The sequence below is a fragment of the Cygnus olor genome, chromosome 3 (assembly GCF_009769625.2).
Source record: "Cygnus olor isolate bCygOlo1 chromosome 3, bCygOlo1.pri.v2, whole genome shotgun sequence".
In the NCBI taxonomy this organism is placed as follows: domain Eukaryota; kingdom Metazoa; phylum Chordata; class Aves; order Anseriformes; family Anatidae; genus Cygnus; species Cygnus olor.
Window position 1 is genome coordinate 52,693,536 of NC_049171.1, and position 23,931 is coordinate 52,717,466.

Sequence of the window (23,931 nt, forward strand, 5' to 3'; positions counted from 1 at the left end):
ACCCATCTTTTCATCCAAGATGACTCAGACTTGTCTACTGAGATGGTTCCTACCCCTATGGTCTCTCTATTTACACATTCTCAATACACCTGTAAGTACTGCCATAATTACACTCTCACCGCAACTACCATACCATTATCTGTTATTTGAGCTCTCTGTGTGGTCTCCAGCTCTGGATGAACTTGCTTCTTTAAGGCAGGAAGACCACTAAGTATAGGTGAGAGATTATTAAAAAAAATAAAAATCTTAACACAAACCAGACTTCTTAATCTGAGCAAAAAGATTTTAATATCAGGACTAAGAACAAATGTTTTGTAACTTCAGTAAAAAAAGAAACAAACAACCCACACACAGAATATGCCTATTACTCCTAATGCAGAGCAAACTAAAATAAAAAAAAAAAAGGCAGTTTCCACAATTTTACCCAAATGACTTAATCTTTTGACAGGTTTGGGACTTTGTAGCTTTTAGCCACAGGCTACAGAATATTTATGGTATTATTACACAGCCAGAGTAACACTGCAAATTTTGCATTTTTTTCTTTTACTGAAAAGCATTCAGCAGGAAATGCTTCTCAAGTAAAAGGTTCTTGAGACACGTCCTATAACTCTCACTCTTAAAATGTAATTTGTTATTAACCATTGCTGGCCAAGACCAGATTAGTGTCAACTTCACATTATGCAGTTTTTTTTTTCCTCATTTGTCAACTTTTTGCCTGCGTGTGGATTACGTGCTTAACAGAAAGATCACACACAGGGTTAGGTATCTATGTTTTTATATATAAAAACAGAAGAAAATGAAATATTCCGAATTCGGTACAGAAGTCACTGAAACACAGAATAATATTTACAGGCTAATAAAAATATATTCAGCTTAGCCGGATATAATACATTTGTTGCGAAACATACCTCCTAAAGGAATGAGAGTAATCATGTATGGATGTCTGGACACATACAATACTTGTATTTCATTTAATATAACTGTTGATTAACATATATTGAGATGGATACAAACCACCTTCATTGTCACAAATACACTTTTACAAAGAAATACTACATATGGTCTTTGATCAGAATTAAATTTATTGCCATTAAGCACTTTCCTTAACTTGCATGCTCTTAATTAACATTGGTCCCAGACGCCGACAAGCACTGTCTACCTTTAGCTTAAAATACAGTTGTCTCAATGAAGTGTTTTTTTTTTTTTTAATACGCAAGGAATTATCTACTAAAAAATTGCACCGGTCTCTTTAGAATATTATTTTATTTTTGAAGTAAAAATATATATACACACACACCAGTAAACTGTTTCACACTTTAAAAAATAAAAATGAAGTCTGAATACTGACTTGCCTCGGAAATTCTTCCGAGTCTAATTCATTCAACCTCTGGAAATCAGCAGTCTTCCAGTTTCTGACAAAGGGGGAAATACACATTTGTCCATTGAATCTGGAAATCTCAACTTGCAAAACTTTTCTCAGTTTAAATATTAATCTCAAAGCATCTCAGCATGACTACAGTAAATCAGTATGTTAAATCTGCTGGTAAGAAGTGTGGAGTACAGCCATGCTGTAGTGTCTGAGCAAAGTCTTCCCATTCAGGGCTTTCTAAACAAAGATTATAAAAACTGCAGGGAAGGAAGTACAGTGATAATTTACTGCTACCTGATTTGTCTACTCCTAGTCATTTTCCTCAGCAATTGTTCCTTCTGTTGATCTCATATACAGGTCAAAAATAGACAAGGTAACAGAGAAAGGATCCAGCAACTTCCAGACGATAAAGAAAAGCGCATAGCATCATAAGAAACAGGTGGACAAGGAATGTCAAGAAAGTAACTCCAGAAACATTCTCCCACTTCAGGCTGAAACAGATCAAAAGACTAAGTGGAAAATGAGGCATCCCAGGAAGTGAGAACAAATAAATAAAAAATGTAATCTTTCCCTCAGATACATGGAAACTGTACAGGCAAATTATTTTTTTTTTTAAGTTATCAGACTAGTTGGACCAGCCTCGTTTCCTACAACCGCATCAAAATTTCATACAGCTATGATCTTCTAAGACAAGATCACTACCTGGCTTTGAACTATCTTCTCTACCACAGAGGACACAGAACGTCCCATGCCACAGACCGTTTCAGAGTTCACTCTACTTACTGTGGGATGCACTTACTTAGTGCACCTACTAACTGGGGGAAAAACAGAAACCTGGATGCAGAGTTATGGCAGTGGATTTATCTGCTAATATGTAGCCAACGTGTCCTAAAATTTCTGAAGCTTCAAAGAAAGAAACATGTCTGGGGACCTGTTTCTTCTTTACAGGGATTTATTTTTCAATACTAGTTTCTGTGTGCTGAAAACTGTACAACTTTGACTATTCTTAAAGCCTTTAACAATATGCCATATGATAAGGACTGTTACAAAAAATGAACCAAATAATGTAATTCCACTGAGTGAATGGAACTCACGCATACACGCACACAAAATGATCCTGTAAATAGCAAAGTTAGGGGATTTATAAATAGCAAAATCTTCGAATAAAGTATATACATTTTTATGATTTTTCTATAAACATATATATAGTGCTCCTAGGAGAAACAAGTAACTGTGTTCTACATCACAATTTTGAATGTAAAATTAATTGATATTACTCTAAAGGCCTTTGTGTTTTTTTCCTATATGTGTCTACCCTACACACTAACACTTGCAAAGATGCCTTCTCACATAAGCTCCACTCTCAAAGTGCAAACTCTTTTCACATTACAGTTCAACAGCCTGAAGAGCAGTTAACAGGAAAGCTGCCTTTGCAGGCTGAAACAATAAATGGTATCACAATGCAAAAGTTTGCATATGGAGAGTGTTGCACTTAAAGATCTCCAAGTTCAGTTCTTGTATACTCTTGTATATCTGTAGATATAAGAAACTGGTCAAGAAGCCATGCTCGACATTCCCATCTGCAACCATGCCACAAACCTTTAGATGTACACCAATTAAAAGCTATTTTGAAATACGCTGCTCTTACAAAAGGAATAATGTTTTGTTTCAACAATAAGACAATTACAGGTTAATACAACTGCCAAAATTAACAGATAGGGCCAGACACTGTATGATCGTGAGTACTTCCTATAAAGCACTGTGCACTTTACTTTCACTTCTTTAAAGATTTTAATGTGAAATGAGTATGTCCAGTACTTATTAAAAACACTGAGCATTTCCTAAATTCAAGCTAATAATGACCAACTCAGACAACTCCACATGGGCAGAAACCACATCCATTCAAGAACGTATGCTAAATTGATGATGCTTGGGAAAAAAAATGCCAAAGGGCACACAACTGTGAGTGCTTTTTAAGCAAATTTTGCTTGTAAAACCCTGTAATACTCTGTCTAAATACTTTTAGAGCAAGTTTCATTTGGCAGTGAATTAATTAAAACAATAATACCAAAAATCTCACCCATAAAATTATCAGGGCTGAAGAATCACGATTAACAAGTACTCCACTGTCCAATTATGGTTTTGATGGTCTTTGCTCAAGTAAAATCTGTTTTTTTGCTATTCTCAGAAAACGATTTTGTTTGTTTTTGAAGTTACAGCTCAAAAATCCAAAGTGGAAAACTCAAGTATGCAACAGTACAATTCCCACCCCCCCACCTTCTCGAGTCAAAGCTTGTTTCACAACAGACTGAACGTTGTTCTCCCTTTAAAACAGTTTCAAATGAAGATGGCCACATCTTATTCTCCTTCCTCAGGGACATCAATGAGATTAAAAGTTGAAGGTATTGAGGTTATCATTTTTAGAAATCCCATGCTTTGGTACTTATTATTAAAAGGAAATTCATTTAACATGCCATGTGTTAAGTAACTATTGTGTGTCACGCAAAAGACAGTTTTCCACGTTTAGAATTGCTCACAATGAAGCCCTGAGGTAACTGCCTTTTATCCAGGCAACAGTAATACAGGTCCCTTTGACTTTTAATCTTCCTTTTACAACCTACACTTGTATATGCAACTTGGAACAGTCACTACTGATTATCAATTGTTCCCAAAGATGGGATCTGTCCAGTTGTTTTTTTTTTTTTTTTTTTTTTTTTTAGGATAAAGACTCAGCAGAACGGCTTAATTTGGGTGCAGCGTCTTCTAACGGAGCTTCAACTGAATTCCTCAGGTCTCCATTTTCATGTCCATCAATACCTGGTTTCTTATCAAACACTGCAAGTTAAAAAAAATACATTTAAGGAAGAGCAGCAGTCTTAGGAATCACAGATTAGTAAGTTTTATTTCAGAAGCTGGAAAGTTTACTGAAACAATTACTAAAAATACGAGCTAATAAGCTTTTGTTAAAACACAGTATGACAGAAAAACAGGAACTGTTTCTACATGCCTCTGATCTAAAAAAACATACTCAAAGTCACCAACAAAATAATGGCTTAAGGGGAATTAACTACTCCTAAAGCAGGGCTGTGAAAAGATACAAATAATTGGGAAAAGATGATCAGAAAAAAAACAAACAGCAGAAGTTCTATCTAAGTAAAACAGACCAATGAGTAAGGGACCAACCAATAGAGCTGAAAACCTACTAGCAGGTCAACTGAATTAGAAGAAGTTTAATTTTACAATATAAAAACAGTGTTTTCCAGAAATTGGTTTGTATAGTGAGACTTCAGAGTTAAATTGCGTAACGCTTTTTAGAAAGTTTACCTTGTGAGGGTTTGACATCCACAATTGCCTCTTTCCTATTAGAACTTGAATTCGCACCTTCTTCCAATTCCTCAAGATATAAACGATAGCGGTGTCCACTCTCATCCTCATATTCTACATTTTCATCATCCGAATCAACTTCTGGAGCAACGTACACTACTTCAAATTCAATCTCTCCTCTCTAGAATGTAATCAAAATTACAAATTTACTTTAATACACCACTACGTAACGGGTTTACAAAAATGAGCTGGATTACTTAAACAAGTAGATTTTACTGAACAGCTGTGCTGAATATTTTGGGCATGTACCTGAATTAAGCTTTAATGATTTAAGAAGTGCAGCTCTACAGCTAAGATTTACCAAAGTTACCTGAATTTTTCATTATGTACCAGTGCATTTAAACAGTAAATTCTTTAAACAGGAACTAAGAGCAAGCTTTCTGACAAATTTAAACCTACAAGTTGTCTGAAAATGGGAAACAGTGCAGCAAGATGATTCTAGACCACACAGCGCATCAGAAACATTGTTTAACTGCAGCTGTCCACTCATAAAAGAGTAAAACAGGCATCACTATTTCCCGACAACAAGATTTCCATTAGCCTTACTGGAGGATCATCGGTCACTAGAGGTTTAACTCAATCAGTACTGACCCAGCCTTTTTCTCCTAGATTGCAAGACACAAGAGGATTCAGCGTAAGGTGACAGAGCTTCAGGAATCACTGTAGGTTTGCATAATACTTTGCTTGACTGAAAACATTAAATCCAAGGTAAATCAGTAGGCAGAACAAAGGAAGCACATAAATGTGCCTGTGGATAACAGGTCCCAACTGACCTGTTGGGAAAGGATAGTTACAGCTTCTTTATGTTTGGCATCTCTTAGATTAACTCCATTCACTGCCAGAATGGCATCACCAACATGCAGTCCTCCACATCGATCAGCAGGTTGTCCAGGATGGATTTCAGAGATCAGTATTGGAACACCATGCTCCTTCCCACCCTATGGGAAAAGTGGATTTTAATTACCTGAAATGTACGTAAGCATAAAATCAGCATTCCAACAGTCGCTCTTACAGTGCTTATTTCATCTTTTATTATAGAACATTAAAAAGCATCCTCTGGACAAAAAGAATGCTTAAGAAGATGGTATGAGATGCTTCTCTTAATTCTTCTCCCCCAGAAAGAATGGCCTAATTTCAAATATATACTCAGAGTAAAAGGAGACTGTTCTGAATAATAATAAAAGTATTTTACATCACATACAAGCTCAAGACAACATCAAAACCTCATTAAAAACCAGACCCCATATTGACTTGCAAGAAAAAAAAAAATCAGTATTTAGAATAAAAGAGTATTAGTCTGAATTTTCAAACTCTGGTGTAAAAAGTTAACACAGCTTTTGTTAGGTGTGAAATGCCAGTAACAAAACAAGAAAAAAACAACACAAAACCATCCTATAATTACAACAGCTAAGCTTTGTAAGTTAGTTAGTTCTCAGACTGTTTCTGCTCTTCTACAGACTTATGATACTAGAAATTCATTACTGGCTAATCTGCTATAGGGCCCAAACCCTAAACATGAGTTGAAACCGTACGTTTTACATAAACTAGCAGTTGACAACCTCAAAATCTATCAAAATGAGTTGTATTCTTTAAGTCATATAATTATACCTATGAATTTACATAACGCAGCCCTATTCTTTTTCTTTTGTTACATTCTAACAATACACTTACTGTTCCAAATATTTTACAAAGTACAAATACAAATTTAAATTGCTTCTTGTGTGCCATAGAAAATAAATGCAAGCATTTACTGTGATTGAAATTCCTAGTCCTTCATGGTCTTCTTTAACTAGCAAAACTTTTCGGATTGGACCAACACCTTGACTCTTCTTTAAGGCATCTGGATCCTAGTTTGATAAAAAATACATACATAGTGTAAATATAGATGTGATGCATTCTTTTTGTTTGTTTGTTTTTTAATTGTAGAAAGACAGTGTATCGGCAGCAGAGTTTTAGATTAGCTCCATGCAGGCAGGACAAACTTACAGTGCCCCTTTACAGACAATGAAATCAGAAAAGGTTTCTCGCTATGCATTCTTGACAAGAACAATTATTTCAATTATTTCAGTGCTGAGTGATGCACAACACAGAGTTTAACTTCAAAAGAAGGAAATCTGCCAAATTAAAAATATAAAGGGACTACATAAAGGAATGCTGATCACTGCTGAAAAGTTATATGACAAACAGTAATTTAAAGCTAATCAAAGGGTAGATGTAATACAGTCCCAAAGGAAAGGTTCCTCACTCAACTTTATTTTTGTTAGATTAAAAACACACCATTCCACAAGCTATTCAACTCTAAACTAAAAAAGAGGCTAAGTAAAGCATGGTATTTGTTCTTCTTTTGTTAAGCTGCTGTTGCTATTATTCATACCCTTAAAATCATACGCATGCATATTTGTCCACCAATATTTTATATGCTATTAAGAACGTAAGTAGTAAGATCCATCTGACCAACTAAGGTATTTAGAACAGACCAAAGTAATGCCCTTTCCTCAAAGTGTTCCATTTTATGCACTGAAAACTGAGGATAACAGCTCATGTGCCAGGCTAGGTAAGGCAAGGTCTATGCCATAGTCACACACGCTTTTAAAAATTTTATTTTAAAAAGTATCTTTTGGAGGGGAAAAAAACAAAACCAAAATTTTATAGTGTCAATTTATCTGGCCTTAAAAGAAATAAAAGATGAATTTCAGTTCAATCTAATCCTAAAATTATTATTCTTCACAGTTTCCCCAAGTAATTTAGCCCCTTATTTTCAAATTTACCTAACAAAAATTACACTGTTAAATTCAAATCTATACACACACAGCACAATTTTCAAAAGGGCTGCATATTCCTACATAAGTCAACAGAATTTTACTATCTTTCACGGTCATTTATGGAAACATGCTATTCAGGATGGAACTATCCTTTAACATATCCAGCTCTGAGCTTCCCAGAACAAGAAAGACATGAGTCTATTAGAGCAGGTCTAAAGGAGGGCCACAAAAATGTTCAGAGGGCTGAAACACCTCTCCTGTGAGGAGAGTTGGGGTTGGGGTTGTTTAGCCTAGAGAAGAGAAGTCTTGGACGAGATGAACTTTGAAGGTTCCTTTCAACTCAAACCATTTTCTGATGGTAAAAGAAATACATATGTTAAAGGGACAGTTAAAATAATTCAGTATTTGAAGTGAAAACAAACAAAAATGAAGAAACTGCTACCTTTTTTCCACAGACAGCAGAAATCACAGACTCGCCTTTCAACTTACATGTCCTGGTGGTGCTTGCATTGGTCGTTTCAGATCATTCCGGCCTCGACAAGCTCTAATAACAGTTTTGTGACGGTGAAGGTGTATTTCTGCTTCGAGCTGATTCCAGAGTTTGTCATGAGCAGGTCCCTTCATATCGCGGCCCAGTAACTGAATCTGCTGAACTCTACATAACAACAAAGAGAATAAACAACATGCTATATTACACCTGAAAATCAGTGCATTGTACAACTCATCCTTCACGTGGCTACAGCACGCAGCCATTCAGCAACTAGTGCAAGTGCAGTAGCTGCATGGAATTGTGACAGTGCTGAGTATGCTAAACACATGTGTACATACAAGTTCTCCCTAAAATTTAAAGCACTTAAGAAGATTCGTTTCACCCACAGCATCCAGAAAACTTAATTAAAAAATAAAAAGTGCGTGGCTCTACTTTGGAAAGTGAGGGATTTTTGGCTCCTTCCTTTTGTTGAATTACCTGCAAACGTGAGACTTTTCCTACTAACTCTTAATTTTGGATCTGCCTCTGGGGATGCAAAGGAAGAGAACAAACAGGGTTGCAAAAGTGACCATTTCTGTGTCAGACAAAATGAACACAAAGCTGCAAATAACAGAAGTAAATGGCTGGGCTCACCCCATGACCAAAGGGACCAAGCCTTGTTCTCAGAAGCCTTACAAGGCTATCTTGTTTTTCATTAAATCATAATAGAGGCACATTTTGATGAAGTGGAATAAATAATGTAATTTTTATAAGAGGAAATTTAAATCTAGCTCTAATGGCAGCAAGGGTCTCAGACCCACAAGAAAGGATCCAAACGACCAGTCCAGATCCAGCATAAAGTATTTACCTTACGATAAGCACTATTAAAAAGTAATTTATTGCTTAATTGCTACACAAACATAGCTAGCAAGTTAGTGAGCAATTGGATGAATAATGCAAGAACGTGGTTAAGACAGCTGCAGAACAGGGCCAAAGTGATTGGTTACGTTCAGTCAGACCAAAACTGCCTTATCATGGACAATGAACAATCTGCCTGGATAAGCTGAGGATGCCTCGGGTAACTCCATGCCCTAGGCGTGGGCTCCATGGAGCCTTGCAGCCCCTGGTGGGCTTGGAGAGCTCAGGAATCTGAGCGTAATTATAACATTATGCTGCTAACACTGACGATGATTAAATACTGTTAAGTTTATTATAGTTATCTACAGCTCATTATCACAGTTATGTCATAGAAATATTGCAGTCATACACTGACAAATTTAAACAAGCATAACTGACATTACTGTACCTGCACTGCACGCTTGAGCTGTCAGAGCTGTATGTTACTGTGTAAGTTAAAGACCACTACATGTATACTTTAGATAATCACAGATTCTCTTCTTGCCAGAGCATACCTCTATGCATTTATCTCCCTGCTAATGATTTAAAAAGCTAACGAGACAAAGGTTTATAAAATAAACCAGGAATAACTCATTCTTAAAATGTAGTAATGAAGACTTTGAAACGAGATTATTTAGTGGGAAGGGAGAGCCTAAATCCTTTAAAACTTCTGAAGACTAACAAGATTTTTGACTGACTTCATTGTGGTCACTATTATATTAATCCCTAAGAAAACAGAATTGGTAATACTTATCAACATGGACAATCCAAAGCCTAGGAAAAGAGAAGTTAACAAACGCTAATAGAAGATGCTGGTTGCAGCGAAGAAGATAGTGAACAAGAAAAAGCCCAATTTCTATTCAATAATAGGTGGTCACGAAACCTACAGCATTTATGTCTAACCCTTCCAAAACTGTGATTTCTATATACATTCATTGACATTGCCACAGTGTTAAGAAATGTTAGGCATAAATCAAGACTCACTGAAGCTGTATGCTTTGCAGTATTAAAAAAAAAAAACTTGTAACAACAACAAAACCCTATGCTAGGGACATGGACTGATTTTACATACCTTCCAGCTAGTTCCTTATCTAAGTACTTGGCTGCCAATCTTGCTCCATAAACCTCAGCCTGAAGCACAGCTATGTGTCGACGAAGAGCTTCATTCTCCTTCCTCAGCAATTTCACCTCAGCTTCCAGCTGAGCTTCTTTCACTTTTTCTTTCTTGCTAGCTTCAAGTTCTCTCTCCTTAAAATAAATAAGAAATTGAAAAGCTTTTATCAAAGTTGGCAATGAAAAGAGTACTTACTGCTTCTGTAAACCAACGTGAAATAATTCTGACTATAGGACATGCAGGAAAAGAAGTGAAAGAAGCGACTCTGTCACTGCAGCTACTGGTTTGCTTACTCCCCTCTGGGGAGAGTTGGCCTTGAGCTCAACTTTGTGCTCCCAACATGATTTTTATCCTGCTTACAACTCCTGTACAAAATGCATATACTAGCTTCAAGTCCAAGGACTGAAATTAGTAACACTGCTTCTCCCTCTCACAAATAGGTAGCAAAGTGTTACATAGTCTGAATAGCATCCTTGCTTTTTCCTGTGTTCAAATGGGATATTTGTACAATGAGAAAGAACAAATTATTTTTAAAATAATAAAAAAAATATACAACCACTATACATTTCAAGCTGGTAATATTCTATAACTATTTCAATATGATCAAATGATCTGTAAGTCCTTAAAATGACAATTATTTTCATGCAAACAACCAAGAAACGCCCAGCCAGGGGTATTTCCAAATTAGACTCTCAAGACCACAAAAAAAATAAAAATAAATAAAGCCAGAAATTCTACACACGCCGATGCATGCCCTATGAAATTAGAAGAGATATTAATGCAAAATAATATCCTTAATAATAATAATAAAACAAACACAAAACACATTAAGAAATCTATCCTTCCTCACTGCTTTTTTTTTTCGACATGAAAAAGGAATTATGGAAATATAAATTACTTCCATAGCGCTCCATCACAAATGTACAGATAACACATAACCATTATCTTTTCTAAAATCCAGAGCACTGGAGCTAAAAGGAGTTAGTATGGTCAACTCAGATTACTATTCTACAAAATCTACTACACAAAGAGCTCATTTGATTACTTGTATCTTTTATATCTTGCTTTATATCCTTTTTAGAAAGTGGGGGAAAAAAAACCCAACAAATCAAACTAGGAAAACTATACAGACATAGAATCTGTTACTATTCCCTTTTAAATTATGGTATTATCTGAATAAGCAATAAATACTAAGTTCACCGTAACAAGTTTTTGAAGATATTCAGGGTACCTAAAAAGTGTTCTTTGTACTCGTATCAATTACACCATTAAAATCACAAGGTGCAACTAAAGAAGCAACAGGACAAACAACATTTTACAGAACTGGCAAGACAAATCTGTTATGAAACAGTGAATATCCTTATTCACTATTCCAAATGAGAGTAACAAAACCATGGGTATGGCTGGAATTACCACGTTTGAGATTAAGGTAGGTTGTCACACATAAACCAAAGAAAGGTATTTTCACAGCAGATATCTGGCAAAGAGCTACAAATGCCTGCAAAGACGACTGTCAATTTGATAGACTCTACTTCTGTCTCACCTGTTAAATACCTGTATCAGGTTGGATGAATGAAGCACATCACACATACGTACATACTGGCCAGGAAATGCCTAGCACACTGCTCAGGAGGGGTGAAACAAAGATTGCTTGAAATTGTTACCTCTCCACTTCCTGCAATTCTCTTATCAACCCAGTTCCACATTAGGCTTGACTCGATATGTACATTAGAAAACCTGCCACGCAAAGCCACACCAGGTCTGTCTTTTGGGTTTGGGGTTGTCTTGTGAGATGACTCCCGTTATTTTTCAACAAATCTCTTTATGAACTGCAGAATACACTCATAAGCCAAGAATTCTGGCTCATCTACATTTGAAGAATAGGAGTTTCTAAAATTATACCAAGTCCCTCTGCTGTAGTAAGTCTTGAGCTATTTTAACTTACGTTTACTGCCACTAGCCAGAGGGCAATTACAAGAATTCAAGAGTGCAGACACTGCGTTGCCTCTGACACATACTTTAGCTGTAAGAAGTGTCACAGTTCAGACTTAATACTAGTTTTATAGTAGCTGGAAAGTCTGTCTACAGCTACGGTGTTCCTATAGAATTTATGTTAGTTATATACACATTGCCAAGATTGCAGCCAGGTGCTCAGAATTGAACAGGCCCATTACTTGTGGAAGTACTCTCTTTTAGGATTTCTTCTATTTGACAAGTATAAAAAATTAAAAGACTAGAATTTGAGACAGACGTATGAACGCGCATTATTCACATTATTACATTTTCATTAGATGTCATTAATTAGGCAGCCTAAAAACACTCATCACAGCTCTGAATTTGATTCACCATCTAAATCAAATTTAAACAAAAGTGATTCCAACTAGGAAAGTAACTTTTTTTTTAGTAGTGCATTTTAAACATTATATCTAAAATATAAGGAACAATGTAGTCCCCAAGAACCTTCCTATTCTCTCCACTACTGTGACTATTGTTCTGTGACCTAGGAGGAAAATTACACCTAGAAGCCACTCCCTCTGGACTGTCTCCAACTGATCACCACACGGAGAGGTTTGGAATACAGATGTCTGAAGATGTCCTGAAAGGACATGTCTTCTGAGCAACTGCTACGAGATGTGGTAAAAGTCTCCAAATAGGATTAAAATAATGAGAAATTTAAAGAATCAGATTTCATGCTTTCTAGTGCTCATAGTTTTGCATAGGTCCTGCAAAATAGAAAGAACTGTATTTTCCACTGGTAATAAAAAAAGCAACTGCCATGCTGAAGATCAAGGCTTACAGCTAACCACAGCTAACCTGTGGCTTTTCAAAGAAACACTGAGTAATGTTAGTTAGGTATACAATGTAATAAAAGTAGAGAAGCTGTTCAAAAATTGTCAAGTCTACCACTGGGAAAGACTGAAAGATAGAAGTTAACTTTGCATCACTTTTTCTTCGTGTCTATGTATTACTGAGTTTATATGCCTTAGGCTGTTAAACTGGTCAGAAAATTAGATTAAATTATGCCCATAAAAAGAACTGAGAAAAGTGAAAACAAGGAAAAATAGACAGGATTTTAAAAAAAAAATATATAAAACATTTCACAGTATATATTGCTTGATGTTTACTATAATTATACTTTAGAAATTGTGTAATGCCATAAAATTGTTTGGAGATGTTGCCAAAACAATCTTGCAGAATATCAAATTCAAGGTATCGTCCTAAATTTGCTCTAACAATAATAAATACATACGGACATAGGAAAGCGGGTACTTAAGCTAGAAAAGAAAAACAAAAGAAAACACAAAGAAAGTTCTTTGCACAGCATCTTGCCAACTGACAGGAAGAAAGAACAAGACAGATCTGTTTTGCCAGTTTCTGAGGCCAACAATATAAAATGTTACATAAAGCAAAACCACTTAAGCATAACAACAACAAAAAAAGGGCAATCAGCATACTTACCATTTCATCCACAGAAAGGACAGACTTAAGACAGAAGAAAAGAGTTCCATAATTAGAGAAACAGGTAACAGGAACTTTAAGAAAATGCAGTAACATAAATGACTTATTCCAAAAGAAATTCACTAGCAGACTATGCATTTTATAAGAAGACATAAAAAACACACACATTGCTGTAACTGTACTTAGAAAAAATTTTGATATTTTTCAGTAAAATCATTTTTAAAAAAATCCTTGCTTCATTGTAGTATTGAAAACACTACTTTCTCCTAAAATACCACGGATCTCTACCAGGAACAGCAAGATAACATGATTAGTATTGTAATATTTGACTGAGAGGAAAAAATTATCTTCAAATAGAAGAAGGCAGATTTACTTCTTGGCTGTACTCAACTAATGGGTAAATAATTTATAGAGCACTTCTCTGAAAGTATCACGGAAAATACTTTCTATAATACAGTGCATGACACAGGCAAGGGAATTTTTCCTTTCAGAAAGGATGACTAAATACATATTGCAAGAGTGACATACAGGATGGGGAGAGACAGCAATAAAGGTATATGAACTGCTGAAGACAAAAAAAATCCTAAAAAATTAGGAAACTTCATTCTCTTACAAAGAAAGAGTTATTGTGCCTGGACTAAGCCTACCTACCACACCTAAAAAGGGATTCAAACTAAACCACATGATGCAATCAATTATCTAGCAATCTGGAACATTTGAAAATGTCTTTGTTCATCGTCATGTACAATCTTACAGCTTGTAGAATACACATTTATGTTAAGAATTTATACACAAAAGAAGAGTGGTTCTTAACAAGGAAAGCAGGTAGTTAACTTCTCCAGAACTTTACTTCCCCATCGCCTATTCTGTTGACACAGTCCCTCTTTGGCCTAGAGGCTTCTGACTGCCAGAAGGTCGGCGTGACAGCTTTTATTTACCTAAAACTCAGACTTCCCATTTTATTGTCATTTAATCAAGTTCAATTTTGCTTGTTCAAGCTGCCAGAGCTTTATAGCTTTCTGTATCTACAACAGTTTAAAGGCGAATTTCTCTCCGTTGAAACTATAAAAATGCTAAAGGCGAAGTAAAACAAACTTAAAAGATTAGACTTGATGTTTATAAAAAAGGAGTAACTATATGGAATTAAAGAGAAGAATAGCCTATGATGTTAATAAATTCAACTTCAACATGGATAAAATCTGAGGCAATACAAGAAAAATTTACTTATTGTTGTCTGAAACTGATGTCACTTTTATGGAAATTTAACGTATCTTTAGAAACTGCTTGTAACAAAGTAAGGGGATACAAACATTTGAAGTGTGATTACATCACTCTGAAAATCAAGTCTCATTAATGGAATTTGGGGACCAAAATTATTCAGAATTTGGGCTGGCTAAAAATTTTGCTTCATGTAAACCTGAAGGCCAACACTTACAATATGTGGGTTGTATTTAACTAATTCTTATTTTCAGGTCCAATTAATAACAGTTCATACTTACGTTATATTTCAATACAGAATAAATGATGATCAGACAATCCAGAAAACACTACTCTTTATACTGAGCATGAATGAAAGTATGTAGACCTAAGAACATAACTATAATTCAGATACAGATTTTAGATCTGAAACTGAAAGAATTTGGGTTAGCCCTGTTACTTAGTGACGCACCTAGGTGGATTTTAAGCCTGACAATCTTTTACTATGTTTTATTATACATTAATTAATGAGGGCAAATATAGCAGAGGAGACTAATCTAACGTTCCACAGCTGTTGGGACTAGATATTTGGAACCAACCTACAAAGCAATTTTAAAAACAGCTAGACTTTGAATTATGACAAGAGTTGTAAACCACAATCTATGCAGCATTACTTCACTTTTTAATTTAAGAAGTCTCAGTATTAGAGCTTGAATCTGTGCTGCAGCTAGTAGGCATACTATACTCTGGATATCAATCAGTGTCAACTAATTGCATAATTGGTTACGGTTATCTTCTGGTGCATTTTTAAAAGGTTTAAGTTTCTCAGAAACACATTTCACAAGATTATCACTGGTCTACTGAGTCCTTTTGCGACAAGTCTGCTGAATGTAGCAATGGTGGAGAGCAAAACAATCCCATTCTTACTCTTATCAGAATATACCTACAACAAGAACAGAAGACGTATCCCTTTTTAGGCTTTTTTACGACACGTGAAGATTTGGTTGTAGTTTTACACTGGAAGCTATCTGTCTTTGCAAATTCTGCCTACATAAAAGCATTATAATCTAACAAAATATATATTTTTTTTTATTTTAACAAACCCCTTAGAAAAGGTTTATGTAAAACAACTTAAGTTCTTATTCATTATTCTGATGTTATTTACATTTTTAATGGTTCCTAGCAACCAATCGTAAGTTCTATTTAAAAAAAGAAAAACCAACTCTCTCCAACGTTTTTAACGTGAAAATTTGTAATCAGCTTATTCATAACTTTCAAGAAAGAACTTCAGCCAGGAGAAGGAAGAGGATACAATCCTCCATTCAAGCCGCCATACTCACCAGTTTTGCTTTAATAGCCCCAGAATCAACACTCTGACCAGTTTTGGCGTGTAGCTGAAGCTGAACAGCATGGAGTTGCAGAAGCTGATCATGGACTTCCTTTTCCAATACTGCTTTCTCTGCCTGTGTTTCCGTCAGTTCAGACTTCAGATCCACTAATTGTGCCTGGAAGATATAATCCATCACAGTAATTAGAACAATGATTAAATGCGCTCATCAGAACTGTGATACATAAATACATAGTTTGCTGGCACGTTTTACAGCTAAATGCTGTAACACAGATAGGAGTTCATGCTGTCACGAGTTCCTCTCTAGCCCTATTTAAGCACTATATCACCTGCAGGCTTTTCTCCTCCTCAGCTGCCACCACGTTCATTCATCCACAGACCAAGCACCAAACCACCATACTCCTGACAATACCAGTGGCTGAGTTTTTCCCGATACAGGCAATGGCATCTCATCCTGGTGTCCACTCTGACACAAGGCAATGGCATTAAAACCACAACGGGATTCGCAACCACAGCAATGTAAACACAACTTACATTTTCATATGACTAAATCTTACTGGAAAAAGATGATCAAAGTAAAATGGCAATTATTAATGCAGTGCAGAAATCAATCAACCCAATTTACAATTGGTCTATTACCAACAACTGAGCTGAAATAGTCAATTAGGTAGGCAAACCAGGAACCATGAATTAACATGCCCCTAAAAACGTTTGTAGAAAATCACAAATAGCTATTAACTAAAAAAAAAAAAAAGTTCTGAAACATTTTAAATACAGTTTACATGTAGTATTTGTATCTGGAATAAAAGAACGAGTTTACATTTTTACCAGGCTACTTGCCTGGTAAAGTACTTGCAGCTACTTGCCTTAAGTTCAAGTAGCATTTTAAAAGTGAAATAATATCTGAAATACTTTAAGGCCACTTTACTTTAGAGAAATGGGTTACTTACAAAACCTTATCATTCTCCGCAGTAAACAGCCATGCCTCAAGTCTCTCTGCTGTGGATTATTTGCCCCCAGGCAAAGGCAGCACACACCTGAACTCAAGTAGCAAAAGGATGTCACCAGTATAAGAGGTGATAATACAGCAGATAACTAAGACCTTAATAAGGAAGGCACAGTTTGACTCAGTCATAATTTCATATAATGTACAGCAATATTACTTTTAATTATTATATAAGTGCATGATGATATTACTGTATCTTTTAAGATGCTCCTTTCGTATGGGTACTAATACATAGCTAACATAACTTTTGTTACATTTTACCCTCCCACACAAACAAACTCAGGTGTTCTAATTCAGAATGTCTGGATAAGCAGAAAGTAGTGGAGCAGATAAATCACAGTCCAATTTTGTCCAGCCTCACCTGGCTTATAAGGGACAAAGCAGAGATCTAGAAAAGCAGCATGTTTGCATCTCTGTGCAAATTACAAAAAGAGCAAGAATGATGGCTACCGGTTTTACAACACGGATGATCCTCCAAAGAGATCACAAAGAGACTGTTAAACTCACAATAAAAAACAAACAAACAAACAAACCACGGAGTACTCTGTATCTGACCTAGAATTTAAAATCCTATCTTGCTGTTTTAATAAAAAGCAGAAGGAGAAATGGTACAAGTTCACATCACTGAAATAATCTATTTACACATTATAGAAGGTCATAAACCTATTCCAGGAACAGATGCAGGTACGAGTCACACCCAAAAGGAAATATAATAAGCTGGTTTCAAATCCTATGATCTACTTCTATGAAGGATCATGAATCTTCACATTATTTCACAGAAATCCTGCCTTTCTCAGCTTGGCCAGTTCACCTAACTGTCGAGATCAACTTAATATAATCAGAGAAATCTGTTTCTAATACTCGAAGATATTTCCTGTATGACACATAATGAGGGGCCTTCACAGGACTCCTACCAGCACTGGTTTTAAATTCCCTGTTCCCTCAATTACGTTATAAAAGAATCACGTGGAAAGCCCACCGGAAAATCAGCAGTTCCCTTCTGGAAGGCACCCAGGAAAACTGGAGACGGGGCAGAGGCAGGAGACAAAACGAGGAGCACAAACAAGACCCATCGACTGATATATTCACTTGCTCCGAGAGCACCGCTCGCTGCAGGGGGCCGGGGCTCCACACAGCCGGGTGCTGCCAGCCCCCGTAACGATCGGGTTTCAATCTCCGTCAGCAAAACCAGGATAAGTTAACGCTGCAGATGCAACTGTACCAATCCTTGCATCAGCAACTTCCTGGATGTTCTCTCCAACAAGGCTGTCAGAGGAGAGACACCACACATCTCTCCATACACCTACCTACAAGCGTACTGTGCATCAAGCAGGTCACCCAAGGCTGCCCTCGAAGCTGCCGAAAGCCAGCTGGGGGCAGCGGTAACAGGCGGCCGCCCATGGGTACCCCTCAGCTTCACGGCTGGGAGAGCTGAGGAGAAGCCACCAAGCAACAGACAGAGAACAGAAACTTCTGTTGGGGAACCGTCGAGGGCAGAGCTTGCGGGGAGGGCAGGATGTTCGACTTCATTTCGTCCTTGAACGCTAACTTGGTGATTCAGCCAGGAGAAGAAATAGGGGAAGGGGCTCTAAGCAAACGGCAATTCCTTCAAACCTTCAAATATTTACTTTATGTGGCATGTGAAGCCAGTGGTATAAATTAAAACCTGTTTTTAGTTTACACTCCCAAAATAACATTAGGAGCTGTAGCCACATTAAATTTTTTTAAAATCCCCAACCCATAATTAAGGACTATTGCTGAAGTACACACATGGTAAATCCTAAAAAACACCACCCTGCTGCTCATTTTCTATCTGCATTATTATCAGAGTAACTGTTTTTATTGTTAAATATTTCTAGATTGACACCGGGGAACCAACATGACTCTTATTCTGAAGTTAATGTTACACAATTTCAAACCAAAGGATTTTCACAAAGTAAGCACTATAAAAATGCTCTAAACGTGAATATCTAATCAAATACAGAAAACATTATTTCCACTAAAAAATACACAGCAAGGATGATCCATCATCAGTCTTGCAAGTGACTGTACAAAGCACGTGCCCCTTACAGTAACAAATGTGGTGACACTGTTAATGCTCAACAAATTCACTTGAAGACACAAAAATTATTACGTGGCAATAATTTTTAGAACTTCTAAAATGTTTCAGTACACTATTATTGCAAGAAGCGCCTAAGACAGAAGCAGGAATCATACACAATTTAATTCAAAAGCTCACAAACTTAAAAGTCTTTGATTTGATCTTCCAAAAATTATGTGCCTTCAAAAACCACATTTGTAATATTAGGAATGAAATGCTATGCATCATTGCCACCTTGACTGGAAGAGACACTTGAGTCATCTGCTACTAACCCCGTAGAGCAAATACACAGTCTATCAAGGCCACAGACAAACAAAGATGTTAGTTTTATAACACCAATACCACACACCACGCAAAGGTAGAAGACGCCCTTCTGAGTCCCAGTGACACTGAAGGAGAGTGCAAATAGAGGAGGAATTAATTTACAGCCAAAAGTTTCTAAAATTGCACTAACTACTCATATTCATGGCAGAAAATACAATATCCTCCTCCACCAAAGCACAAAATCCTCTTTATTTAATATGGTATACTAAAGTGCAGATTAGCAATTGTTACACGGTATTTATCGACAGCAAGGCAACACTTTAGTTTTTCTCCGCTAACTCACTCGTGAGTCCAAACCCTAAGCAACGTACAGTAGGACTGGGCTGTGGCTCTTGGAAGTATGATTTAATCACAGCAACTACTCGTTTAATTTAATCACAGCATTACTCGTCATTGCTTTCTATTTACCGTTCCTACTGCAACCCTCCTACTCACTCACACAGCCAGTTATACCAGAATCACTCCTCGGTTTCTAACCTTTTCCTCCTCACTGCTGTGAATAAAACAAGCAAACCTTGAAGACTGAGGTGGGGAGAAGAATGGTAAATCCAAAAGCATTTTTGTTTGTTCTGTTCCTACCCAAAGTACCAGAAAGCACATGCTATTTCAGAAAGAGCAATTGCTTCAGATTACTATCTTGTTGGTCTATAATCAATCCCCTTTTAAACTCTAAGAAAACAAAACCCTGCAATTCAAGTGAATTGCAGATCTTGGTCAAATCAACCAAACATTAAAACAGAGTGTTCGTCTTCCAAACAATCAAAACACTTCCAAACACAGATGATCAGAAGAATAGTTTGAAAATGCTAACTTGCTAACTAAATACTTAATTCTGGGGCATATTCTGCCATTTACCATGTGTTTCGTACTTCAGAGATCTTACACCTATGAGAATCACAACCAAATTTAACTTGAAATAACTGAAGAACTTTTAAATTACTATTTTTTCCCCCCATAGGAGAGAAAAGAAAATAAATCATGGCGTTAAGCAACAAATTCACTTATTCCACAGAGCATTCAAAGATACTATTACAAGTAAAAAAAAGAACCTCTCAACAAAACAGTGCAGACATAATGACCTTCTATTTTTAATCAACAGTTCATATTCCTCGTTTAAGCAGTTATGAGTTATCAAAAAATTGCATTCGATATAAATGGTCTTATGCTAAATACGTATATTAAGCTGTCCATATAATAATTTCAGTTTACATGCTGGGATGGACTGCATTTACTATCACGGAGTCTTAACTTGTGGTTTTCATTTGGAGGGAGAGAACTTACGAGTCTTAGAAACAAAACAACCGTCACAGAGCTCTTCTGATTACTTCATATCATATCCTGTAATTTTTTCATATGTTGGTCATATCTTGTAATTTTTTCATATGTTGGTCAGACCCAAAAAAGAATTCATTCATCTACTTGTACATTTTTCACAGTAAAGTGTTAGAATAATAACCAAAATTTATCTATTTATTTCTGTAAGATCTCAGAGCCATCCTCAGAGAGCCTATACTAAGCGTTACACATACCAAAAACGTGAGCCTTGCCCCAGACAACTTACAAAGTAAATATAAGAAGGAAACGATGAATAAATTCGACATGAAAGAGAAGTACAGAGACATTTGTGTACAGAACTGCACAACAGGAAGCAGACAGATGGCACGCTAAAACCACAAGTTTTTTGTAATCATCGGTGCTTGAATGAAGAACGAGAAGATGACAATATCAGGGGCTCCTAGATTCAAAGCATCACAGGGAGCGCACACAGAATTACAAAATTTTACGTAAATGTTAGGGCAGGCGGCAAGCAGAGAGCTGGCATTGTCAGAAAAACCAGCAGCAATGTTCTTAGCTTCGGGAAAAGCTCTTTCATTTTCTGAGCTATCATCCCAATAACTTCCGCAGAACGAACAAGAGTTGTGTTTGAGTTAATAGATACGGAGAAATATCTAAGACTTACCCATTGCCAACACGTGACAACTCAAAGCAGAGCCTGGATGAATTGGAAAGCCATCTTATAGGCCTGAATATGATCAGGGCAAGGCAGTGGCATTATTTACCACAATCAATAAAAATGAGAGAAAGGCCTGAATTCTCTCTATATAAGAAGTGCTTTTGGAGGCCTGTAATAATGCACTTTTCAGTGCCTCAATTTCTAGTTCATATTAAGAATCTTTTAAGTATTTCAAAAGTGACTAGGCACAACGGACACATTAGGAAAAAAACGATTTTTGGCAAAGGAAAGCTAGTTACATAGAAGAACTTCCACTGTGTAACTAACCTCCAAGCGACCAAAAGTCATAAGCCAAGCACTCATTAAATGCTTTTAAGGTAACAAATATTCTTTCAACAATTTTTTCATTTTCTTTTAATTTCTAGCCTTTGGGGTGTACCTACTCTATTCTCATAGCAAGCTTCTTCTAAATTCATAAATGCCTGATAACTTTCTTTTTTAAAGGAAGATTTTTTTCCCATCATAGTAGCACTAAATTCCAGCAGTTGGGACTTTGAGAAATGTCAAAACCAAGCAGACTAGCAATAAAGAAGCACAAAGACTGGTAACATCTCTTTTCTGTCTTTGTTTCCTACACAAGGCAGCCTTGTGCAGCCATTTTATCCATATGGCTAATTCTCCCTATTCCACCCTCCTTCTCTGCTGATTTGAGCTGAATCCATTTTTGAGGTTCAGAACAAATTCATCAGAGGGGTACAGGTGTGTTATGATCAAAGTTCCTACTGCACGTAAATCTTACCCAAAACAGCAAGAAAGAGCGACTGATCAGTGCCCTCTCTCAGGGAAAAGCAGGACCTTAGCTCATTTCTTTAACCCACCCACAGACGAGAACTCACAGCCAGGTGGCAAGGCAGCATCCGTGCACTTCTGAGCTGGTAAACTGTGCTGCTGCCTCTGTTCTAGACAACAAACCAAAAACATACATAGACAAAGGATGGTGCAGTGAGGAAACACAGATCATGGAAGAGCACCAGGGGTACCTGAATCAGAAGGTCTTAGTGACTTAGGAGTGTGCTTGCTGTTTGCATTTGGGGAAAAAAAAGAAAAAAAAAAACACCTAACAAAACACCAGCTTTCTGGAAAAGTCAGCAGAAAGTGAGATTTCACTAGTTTCACTGATTCTGTTACTAATCAAACACCTACGGGTGCACCTTTTACAATAGCTAAGATTACAAGAGAGGTCCCCGTTGATGAATCTTGCTGTGGGATCAAAACCAAATCAATAGAAATATAAGTATGAGATGCTTTTATTTTTTCCAGCAGCATGTCCTCACGTAATTTATACTAGACTCCAGAACGTTTACCAACATATGTGTTTACGTATTTAAACATTCACTCCTGACCAGGAGTATTAACCTTCTGATTTAAAAGCAGAAGGATCTAGGACAATGAAGCAAACACTGCAACTACTCTTCATCTTCTGCCTTAGGATAAGCACAAAAAAGGAATAGAAATATCAAGATGTAATGCTTTTTTTTTTTTAAACAGACAGAAGTGTTGCTTTAAGGCAAAAGTAAGTTAAAAAAACTTGATGTTTTACAAACAATGAAACCATTATTGCTAAGTGTTCCCGTAACATTACACAACTGCAGGATAGAAATCAAATTTCCAAGACATGACAGCTGTAGCTCCTACAGCCGGAGGCCTAAACATACTCACAGACACCAGACACACAAGTGCTCGTGGTTCAGCAGCAGAAGAGCCTGCGGCAGACGTTCACGAAACGCGCAGCCGACACGCTAATCAGTTTTCCTGGGGACCCCTGACTTTGGCAGCAGCCCCTAGATGTGGCGTGTTTGAAGCTCTTTGAGTATTGTGTTTCTCTAATTGCTGGAAGAAACCATTTTCTCCTTTATTCCACCAGTGTCACTTCAACGCTGAAATCCGCTTAGCCTACAGCTCCCTGAAAGACAAGCCTGCTCTGCCCCAGCCTCAGGCCTGGCTGTTTGGTTCTTCCTTCCTACTAGGCACCACTCGCCGCAACGTTTCACGCAACCCTATCACGTTTATAGGACTTGTTTGAAACAGAAACCATGAAACAGATCAGAGCCTTACTGCTCTCACTGTGCTCCTTGCAAAGCCGAAGTGATGGCACTGTACAAAATGAGTTTCTGAATAAAAGAGACACTTCGGAATGATAACCCTTGTTGACTCCAAAACCCCAACTGCAACGAAACCAACTTACCACTTGTCAGTGAAAATGAGTAGCCTGCTTCAAATTACTTTAATAGCCTGTATTTACAGATTCTGTAATGAAATCAAGTCTTCATTGCATTATTTTTGTGACCCCCCCCCAAAAAGGACACGTGACTTAAATTTAAAGCTTTAACTAAAAAATGTACAAAAAGTTCTTTATCATATGGCTAATAAGAATACTAACACCAAAATTTTTAACTATGAACTCCCTAAACAAAGACTACAGCCAAAAGCAAATGGAAAAAAAGAAATCAGTTCTCCCTTGAGTGTACACTTACAGCTAGTGTTGGC

General features: G+C 36.8%; 1 protein-coding gene across 2 annotated transcripts in view; it reads right to left on the reverse strand.

Moving 5' to 3' along the window:
- Positions 1-269: 269 nt before the first annotated feature.
- Positions 270-23,931, reverse strand: part of GOPC (golgi associated PDZ and coiled-coil motif containing) — a 29,166-nt gene continuing 5,504 nt past the window's right edge. The window contains exons 2-9 of one of the 2 annotated variants that reach the window (XM_040552005.1): positions 15,992-16,156; positions 13,455-13,478; positions 9,954-10,129; positions 8,005-8,170; positions 6,505-6,600; positions 5,527-5,691; positions 4,694-4,874; positions 270-4,204 (exon numbers count right to left, since the gene is read on the reverse strand). In XM_040552005.1, the coding sequence (XP_040407939.1) occupies positions 4,086-4,204; positions 4,694-4,874; positions 5,527-5,691; positions 6,505-6,600; positions 8,005-8,170; positions 9,954-10,129; positions 13,455-13,478; positions 15,992-16,156 (1,092 nt within the window). In that variant the 3' untranslated portion in view covers positions 270-4,085. The remainder of the gene's footprint in view (positions 4,205-4,693; positions 4,875-5,526; positions 5,692-6,504; positions 6,601-8,004; positions 8,171-9,953; positions 10,130-13,454; positions 13,479-15,991; positions 16,157-23,931) is intronic. The other variant, XM_040552006.1, reaches the window with a different exon arrangement.